The sequence below is a fragment of the Lissotriton helveticus genome, chromosome 6 (assembly GCF_964261635.1).
Source record: "Lissotriton helveticus chromosome 6, aLisHel1.1, whole genome shotgun sequence".
NCBI classification, from domain to species: Eukaryota; Metazoa; Chordata; class Amphibia; order Caudata; family Salamandridae; genus Lissotriton; species Lissotriton helveticus.
Genome location: NC_136067.1, coordinates 1,948,738,287 through 1,948,748,014, shown reverse-complemented (window position 1 = coordinate 1,948,748,014; position 9,728 = coordinate 1,948,738,287). Strand labels below are relative to the sequence as shown.

At 43.1% G+C, this 9,728-nt stretch overlaps 1 protein-coding gene across 1 annotated transcript in view; it reads left to right on the top strand.

Annotated features, from left to right (window-relative positions):
- The first annotated feature begins 4,118 nt into the window (after window positions 1–4,118).
- Window positions 4,119–9,728, top strand: part of LOC144762943 (cysteine-rich secretory protein 3-like) — a 116,091-nt gene continuing 110,481 nt past the window's right edge. Inside the window, exons 1-2 of the mRNA XM_078648243.1 lie at window positions 4,119–4,224; window positions 8,858–8,919. Coding sequence (XP_078504369.1) covers window positions 4,119–4,224; window positions 8,858–8,919 — 168 coding nt within the window. The remainder of the gene's footprint in view (window positions 4,225–8,857; window positions 8,920–9,728) is intronic.

The following is a 9,728-nucleotide window of genomic DNA, read 5'->3' as shown; positions in this document are numbered from 1 at the left end:
CAAAAGAGCCGTACGGAGTGTGTTCGACACGGATCGTACTTCCTGGGTCGGAAGGCGCGGTCTATTTACGTACGGACGCTGCGTGGTGCGTCAGCCGACTGCAATTCGTATGGATTTTCGATTTGTATGGTGTTTTTTACGAGTCGTACGGAGCCACGCATTTATTTGTGATCGTACTTGCTGAATCGTACGGGGACGCCTACGGGTGCGATTCGTACGGGGGAAAACGCTCCGAACTGCAAATCGGAGCGCTTTTTACCGGATCGGAATCGACCCCCAGGTTGGCAAACCTAGACTGCGTTCCTTGATTCATATGCTTTCTGCAGAACCCCAGAAAGCAGTATTCAATTGTGTCTCCTTCTGCAACAGGCACCACTTTACTAAGGATTTATAGCACGGTTGCCCAAAAGGAGGTCACTTGTGACATGCCCATATCATGTTTAGTAAGTCAGCTGGTTGTGTGTGGCATCTTGGACAAATATCTGCTTTGCCTGAGAACATCTTGCTCAATCTGTGCAGGGTCAAATACACTCTGTGTATGAACATGTATTGAATGAGTTTAAACTTGACGCTACGGGATACTTTCTTAGAGTGTATTCGCTCCTATTCTTTGTCTGACAGTACACGTCCAATATCTCTGGTCCATTTGTCTCTAAGCTCCTGGAGTGGGATTGCCGCATGAGAACAGATAACTCTATACCACCACCTATTTTAGTGCCCCCATTACCCATGGGATGTAGCATGTGTACAAGATCATGTGTCTGGGGCTCTGTACCATCTGGTAGCCAGGTACTTCTCACATAACTGCTGATGCTAGCATGGAGGATATACAGAAAATTGGGAACCCCTTGCTCCCTAATAAATGTTCCATGGTCCATTAGCATGTTGTCTGCGTACAGCATCCCAATCGTGGTGACTCCCTCTTCTGACCATTTGGTCAGACATCTGGTGGTGACTATTCTGGACAGTGTAGGGATCCCCAACGTTGGGATGTTAGGAGCATAGGGAGGCAGACCATTAGCATAATAGACAGCTTTCTTCCAGTAGGGGATAATCAACTTTAACAGTGGTGGTGCTGTCAACAGGGGCCTTCCTCTTGGCAACAGCAATGGCAACAGCAAGTTGTGGAGCACACCTCGCTCGCATGCTCTTTGTGACATTCCTTTTTCCTGCAATTGGCGTCCTGTATGAGAGCCACTGGAGTTGGCTTGCATAGTAATATGCCTTGAAGTCTGGAACACCCAGGACCCCCGGGTCTGTGCCGAGCTGATGTTTCAAAAGTCCTGATGTTTCAAAAGTCCCACCCTCCTATACCCCTACCCCATATGAACTCCAATAGGAGCGTGTTTAGTGGTGTAAAGATGTGCGCTGGTATTAGTATCAGTAAATTAGTAAAGAAGTGAACCAGTCTAGGGAGCATAACCATTTTAGAAATAGCCACTCTCCCGCCACCGAAAGTGTGAGTGAGGTCCAGAAAGCTTTTTGGGTTTTTAGCACCTTGATAGCACGGCCCCGAATGCCGTCCAACAGGTCCTGTGGCTCTCTGTATATTTGTATGCCAAGATACTTAAATGTGGCGTGTGCAATGGGAAAGGTCCAGTGGCCAAAGTGAATGGGTTCCAACAGTGCGTGTCCTTAAAATAATAAGCATACAATTTTGACTCGTTTATGGGTAGGCCTCAGAGTGTTTGAAATTGCTGAAACACTGTGGGTAGGGTCTCATTGGCACCCTGAAGATTTTTAAGGTAAAGTATTATGTCATCCGTGTAAGTGGAGAGAATATGAGTGGTGACCCCCTTTTTAATATCACTGTCTACCGCAAACGCAATTATATTAATGGCCAGTGGTTCAAGCGCCAACACAAACAACAGGGGCGGTAGAGGGCGTCCCTGCCTCGGCCTCTAGCTACCGGATAGGGCTGTGAGTTTTGGGTCCCCGTACGGGCCCATGTCGTGGGATTCGTGTACAGCAATCTGACCCAATTCATATACTCACCTGGTATCCCGAACTGCGGAAGAGGCTCGCAGAATGTAGCGCCATCGCAGAGTATCAAATGCCTGTCTCAAGTCTAGTGAGAAACAGCCCACTGCGGCACCGTCTGCCAGCACACAGGTTAGTACCTGGTGTAAGTGTCTGGTATTAAGAGAGGTACTCCTGCCTACGAGCCAAAATGTTGCTTAGGTTCTTATAGTCAGTATTTAATAATGAAATGGGACGATATCCTGACATGTCTGTGGGGTCCCTCCCGGGCTTCGGGAGGGATGCAATCAATGCCTGCCATGTAGTGGGGGTAGGAAACCTGTCTCTAGTGCTGTGTGCTATAGTTTTTCTCGATGGGGGACCAATTGCATCGAAAATGCTTCATAAAACTCTACAGGTAGGCCATCAAGCCCTGGGGTTTTGTTACGTGGGAGGTCTTTGATTGTCGATCGAATTTTGGTTTTTGTTATGGGCGCTGACAGTATTTTTTTCTGTGATGTCCAGAAGCTTGGGGAACTCTAGGCCGTTGAGAAAGTTTACAAACTCCTCCTCCTGGAGCTCTGCTGGAGCCACATACAGTGCTTCATAATATTTCCTTAAGGCCGTATTAAGGTCTAATTGCATTTTAATGCTAGTTCCCTCTAACTTGTGGACTTCGTGTATGGGGGCAGTGGCTGTTGTATCCCGTATAATCCTCGCTAGTAGGTCACCCGCCCTATCCACATCTGCCTGTTGGTTTTTAGTGTAAGTGCTGTAATCAATGGTTCGCAACTGTTCTAAGAGTTCTGCATGTCTTATATGAGCTTCTTGCAGGGCAGCATTGTTTGTATCGTCCAATACTGCGGCCTGTTCGAGCCTACCCAATGGATCTTCTAGCTCCTGCAGCTCTCTATCTAATGTAACGTGGGCTCCCACTTTGGTACTAATGGCCACCCCACGGATGACCGTTTTGAAGGTCTCTTCTTCCACCTGTCTCGAGCTTGCTGTCTGTATTTTCTGTAAAGCAATTAGATATGGTGGTTGAGAGGGTGGTGCAAAATACTGGGTCTTTTAAAGTTAGCACCTCCAGCTTCCATGTCAGCGTCTTGTCGATCAGCACGTTCCTCAGCTCTGGCAGCCATGGGAACTCACTCCAGACTGAGGGTTTCTCTCCAAATTCGTCATCTGAATTAACTTGACAGACATCTGTTGATATGTTGATAACTTGGAGATGTATAGCTTCTTTATCATTGAATTCATTGAAATTACAGTGTTTGATGAGTGTATCAAGTCTCTAAACAAATTGTTGCACCAACTTTCTGTCATTCCTGGGTGAAAATATATCTTTGACGATCGACATTCACTATTGGATTGAATTTGAGATTTAGCGCTTCTTTGATTTGACAGTATGTGACTTCATCAGTTTGCAGCAGTTTCTTTATTACCTTTTTTACTCCTTCACCGGCAGGATTTGTGAGGTATTTAATTTTTTTGTTATTTGTTTCTTCCAGTGCATCAATGAAATCATTGAATACTTCTATCCAGGCAGTCCATCTGGCACCAATCTTGGCTGTATAGAATGGAAGTGGTGGGTTCATGACAGCAGCAGTGTTATAACCAGTTGTGTTACTTATTGACGAGAGTGGAGCCCACTCCAGCATTGTCAGCTGCCCACTTGGATCTGCACCTTCGTTGAGCTCTAACTGCGTGCTAACATTTGGGTCATTTCACCTGTTTTCTGTTTGTGTGGCTCCATCTTTCGCTTTGGCAGTGAGTAGCAGCTTTGTTTCTTGCACACGGTCTTCACCACTCCCACATCTTTGCACTGTATTTATTTTTGTGCGTTATTCTGCTTTTAACCACAGCGTTCTCCTGCGCCTGGCTGTTGCCACTCATTGCAAGTCAGCACTTGGTTGTCGCTGCCTTTAGTGTTTCCCTGTACCTTGTTGTTTTCACCTTTAGGGTTACTATTTAGTATGACTTATAGCTCAGTGTTGCATTGAGGCACAGTACTTTCTTCATGGCCTTACTAGCAGGTTTCTGGCCAGCCTTGAGTAAACCTCTCAGTGAGGCTTTCATTATCTTCTAAAGCATCACACTGAATGGAGTGACACTTTGATGCCACATACGGCAAACGTCAATCTTACTACGACGGAGACATGTGTGGCACGCATGATCAGTTTGCTGAACTACGGCAAACCGTCTGGAAGAGCCCTGTTGATCTTCGGGTTACAGTCACAAGTTGTAGCATCCTCCCCAGCCTGGGTACACAAAATGAATATGACACAAACGGAGCTTAGTTGTGCATGTCTTCATTGCTCTGTGTGTAACTGTGAACCCAGCATTCTAAACATTAACTATATCCACCAAACCCAAACCTTTATTTCACAGTTCCACTGAGTTCATCAGGAGCCAAAAGGGTCCCGTCATCACTAATTCACAAGACACTACCCCCAGCTGATTAAACAATTAAATAATATTAAGAGATTGTTAAATTGCATAGAAATAAAGAAGCAAAATGTACAAAATACATACGTAAACATTATGAATCTTCTGATTGATTTATAGGAGCAGTGAAAGTACATCAAACAGAATATAGTAGGGACAATCAGTGGCTTAAATTGTATTTAGAAACACTCCAACCATTGCATTATAATTAAAATGTTGTGTGACAAATGCTTATTTCTCTATTTTTTTGGGGTTGTTTTGTTTTGCAGTTCCAATCATCAAAACTGCTTTGACTGGAGTCCATGGCTGCCAGTGATAATTTAGGGAGGGGTCCCAGATTCCTAATGATACAGTGTGGGTGCCAGAGTATCAGTAATGATTAAGCGGCGGTCCTACTACCATAGGACTGTATGGCATAAGATGAGCATCTCCAATTATTAATTTATAAAGAAGGACAGTATCCTACAAAGTGAGCACTTGAAGTGCTAATGTACGACACAGTCTCCCCAAAAGTTTGAGGTTGTCTGATGTCTTAATAGTTGAAGAGCTGGTACAGAGCTATTTTACCAATTGGGACAGTGGTAAGTTGCAAAAACCTACATTACACATAACCACTGCAACAATATACCATAAAACAAATATGCACACACATTCTCATCACACACGATGACCTTTAGAAACCTGCTTTCATAATAAAGTGGTAAAAGGTGCTTACATCAAGAAGTAGAAGTGAGGGTGTAAGAATGTGTTCCTCCCTTCAGTCGGTCTATTATTTCATTTGGTTAATTCCTTTTTTAGTAATAGAACACAGTAGTCCAGGTGGAGTAGAGTGAAGTTAGATATTTTATTTCCATTTGATACTTTTTTTAAAAACCATTCCACTCTTTTTTCATCATGAAGTTATGACAATTTGTTAGGCAAAAGGAGAGAGTCGACACGTGATTCGCCCTATATGGCAGAATGAGCCAGGGCTTTCTCAAGGCTAGTTGTAATGTTCAGAAGTCATACAGTCTAATCATTCCAGATTTCTTCATAATGGTATGTGGCATTACTCATCATTCAAGATCCCAAAGTTAAGTCTCAGGGTAAATCCAAGTGACGGAGTGTTTCCGTGGATCTCTGGACCATTTCTTTTTTTCCTTGAAAACCAAGAAGTGCCTTGCCTTACCACAAAGAATGTCAAATACTGAAAGTGAAGCATGTTGTGCAAAACAGGCACAAAAGTATTATTTAAGAAATTTTTCTGCCACAGTTTTGGGATGACTGGTATCTTTAATAGCTAGAGACCTGGAACAGTGGTGTTTTAGCAGCTCAGACTGTGGCTGCATGTCACTGGAACTTTAAAAATGTCCTACTTGTGGCTGGAAGTGATGCAGTATTTGCTGAGATCTCTACAGTGATTACAGACCACATATAGCCAAGTTATATATTAAATATAAATAATAACAATACCAATGATAGTAATAACAATGCCTAAAATGCTAATACTAGTAATCCTACTACTACTACTAATACTTCTACTAATAATAATAATAACAACATTAATGAGAACTTTGAAAAACTACATGTTATAATAGGAGCAGAACTTAGGGTAATCCATGAAAGGCACTGAAGTCCCTGACCTTTTATAGATGTTTCAGTGATACTAAAAAGGAATGCGAATTATGCAGCAAGGAACAAAAATAACTTATGGGAAATATTTTTGAGAACTTGTTTATGAAATATAGTGATTTATACTCTAGAGTGATTGAGAGGTATCTTTGAATTAGTATTGATACATTTCATTTCAGACACTTGCATAGTTAGTCCAAGAGCACACATAGGGCCCTATTCACATGCAAAGACACAAAAGTAAGGACAGAGAGTCAGGTCTCTGCTTGAGTGTATTTTTCAAAGCGTTATCAATTTATAAATATTCACAGAAGTAGTACTCGAAAGTTGAGCTATGTGCATGTTTCTGGGTTTATACCGGAAAGGTCAATTGAATGCTACCTCCATGTAGAATTCTCAATTGAAGTGAAGTATGCACAGAAGGAATACAACCCTGTGGGCAAACTCACACTTTTTGTCATGCAGGGTAAACGCAAAATGGAGAATGCTTTTCCCTTTCACTTCCACTAAATGCCGTGGTAATTTCCGCTCCTTACCATCCTGGAAGGGGAATCATATCAGCCCTATGCTGGAGTAAATCTTTGACCATTTCCAAGGTGGAAAGTAGTCTGATTGAAGTTTGAGAATAAACACACATGTAAATATTTATGTGCATCCTACACTTTCAAGGTAAACTGAATTCTCCCAGATGAAATGGAGATAAAATGTGCTGCTTAGTGGCAAATTTGTCCTTTGTAAAGTGCCCATAATGCGAGACCTGGTATTGCATGGCTCGGTGACAGCAAACAATTCTTTAAATACTTTGCTCATGGAGTAAAAGAAATGCAAGCCAGAAATAAGTTGTAAAAGTTCCTGAAAGCCTCTTACAACAAATTACATTGTGGTCCCTATTACATACTGGCCAGTGCCTAGAACTTGGCATCGAAACAGAAGTATTGCAGGACTGTCACATGAACTTTGCACTTTGGTGTTACAAAAGCATCTTTGCAGCTGCTGTAACACTGCTTGCCGCTGGGGATACTGTGGGGATTCACTCACTGAATGGAGTTTCCTGTTTTACATGATGGCAAGCTTCATGCAAAACATGCATTTTCTGAGGCCCAAACCTCACCATGTGACATGTATCCAGAAAAGAGAAAATGACTTTGGGTTGGGCATAATGTGTCTCCGTACCAGTGGCTTTAGAATGGTGCTGTGAGGTGACATTTAGGATTCCACCTCCTGCCACTGTGCCCTAAGGATACTGTTGCTCTGATTTTTGAAGCTCTGTTCACAAACCAGAAGGTTCACATTGCAAGCAGGGCTGTGTTTTGCAATGCTGCTGATATAGTAATCAGGAGCACTAACGTGCATATGGGTAGAAGTTTGCAAAACCTTATGATTTGTGAAAATGAAATAGACAAGATGCATTTTGTGTCCTCTGAATGGCTGCAAATGCAGAACTGGAGTCTTGCGAGGGACAGCATACCTCTGTCCCTGACTTCACATTCTCTGTCTGTAAACCCATTGTTTTGTTGAAAAATAGCCTTTGCTCCTTCAAGGAACAGGAGCTGCTTTCAATAAAACAATTACTTCAGACAGGAAAGACATCTGGGGCCTATGTGGCTCCCAAATAGGAGGGAGATGCCTCCTTGACATTATTTGCAATTCAGAAAGAGTTGCAAAATCGTTTTAGCAGCTGGAAACACTGCCCCAGGAATAAGCAGGTGTTGTACAGTGCTTTGCTCTTCCTTGAGCCTGCACTCTAGATTCCTTCTTGTGTTCTGTATTCCCCTGTGCTGCAATAAAGCTTCTTCTTTTGATGACCTGCCTCCTGCCAATGTAGATGGTTGTAATGGCTACTTATTGTCCTCTGGTTCTCCTGCTGCTCCCATTCCACTGTCAGCTAGTCGGAGGGAGGTGGGTGGTGGTGATGCTTCCACTTCCTCGGGTACCTACCTCAATAGGTCTGTTCTTGATTTCAGTTCTACTACTCCTGATGCTCCTTCCTTACCTTGTACTCCTGCTCCTCCTTCCTCTTCCTTATCTGATGTCTGCTTGAGGAGCCCTCGCTCCCGACGCCCTCCTTTGTATTTGAATGACTATGTACATTAGCATTTCCTTTTCTGTTGCTCTTTGTCTCTTATTTTTATTGCAAGGAGAGGAGATATGTTGTACAGTGCTTTGCTCTTCCTTGAGCCTGCACTCTAGATTCCTTCTTGTGTTCTGTATTCTGGAGCGCTCTCCCTGCCTTCTTGGCAGTTGGAGCCCTGGTCGGACTTGGAGCTGACCTACTGTCTCTGTGCTGCAATAAAGCTCAATTTAAGCTTACCTGTGCCTGTGGACCTTACTTGCATATTACATCAGCAGGCTTAGAGCCTCCATCACAGATTCAGATTGTAATGCCCATAGGCGTGTCACCTTGATCTGCCCTGCAATATACCAGTCACCCAAGGGGGAAGTAAGACCTCGCCAGTTTGAATGCAGTCAAAGAATAAACCCACTCTTGCTTGGTTCTTCCAGACACAATACAGAGCCGGAATGCATGGAAGAGCTCCATCACACAGTCAGAGTGGGGCATTGGGAACACAACTTCCAATCAGCATTCTCAGGAGCATGCATGCTCACTTACGTAGTGTGCTCATATCGACACAACTAGGATGGGTTTTATGTCTTAAGGTGCGCAGGGAGGAGTTTGCACCTGGGGGGGGGAGGGGGGAGGGTGTTCTATGGGATTGCTAGGTATTCCAGTTCTAAGAATGGTGAAACTATGCACATTAATAGCCCAACAGAACAAACACTAAGCAAATGTAACTTGATGATTTCTAAATAGTAAACAATCTGTTGCTCTCCTTTTCAGAAATGAATACACTACTGCTAGCAGTGATCCTGGCTTTGGGACTGCATTGCTCTTCTGCACAGGTAAGAAAAATAAATATTGTATAAGGTGTGATCAAAGAAAAGGAAACACTTCAGGTACATAAACTCACTGAACTAATCACAAAGCTACAACTATGCATACCACTTCGTTGTTTGGGGATATATCTGGCATTTCAGACCTGGTATGTCAGATAAAACAACCCCAAATGATTGTTTTTGTTTTTCAGGAACAACTGGAAGCACTGATTTCACTGTATTTGTAATCTTTGGTACTATCTGTTTTCAAAACAGTTGTAGGCCTTTCTCTAAGCATCTTTCTGTGATCGATGCTGCTTCGATGATCTACTTTACCATTGAAAATCACTTAGAATGCCATTGTGGCCATCCACAAGGTCCCTGGACCTCCATGCCCTACTTCCACTCTCAAATTAAACAGTCAGAACCTAAATAAAGAATCCTCCAACTGATCATGGCAATGTACAACAAACATCTCTACACCGAAGGATTCCTTGGAACACAGTTTTAAATATTACGATACCAGGGCTTCTTTTTAAGGATCCTAGTCAATAGCCATTAAGGTATGGTCCCTACGATGTATCAGCTATTCAATTCCTTGAACCCTAACAGCTAGCCTTGTGCTAGATTTCAGTAGCAGCATGAAGTTTAACCCTGGAGTATCCTGCAGGCAGTACTTAATTTCATTTCAGCGGCAGTATTTCCCTGCCCCTCTTTATATTAAACCTGTTAAAGATATAGCCCGCCCCTTCCTGACTATTGTGCGTCCATCTCACTTTTTAGGCCAGTTGATGATGGAGCAGATGAGAGACCTCTTCCTCACAGGCACAATCAAG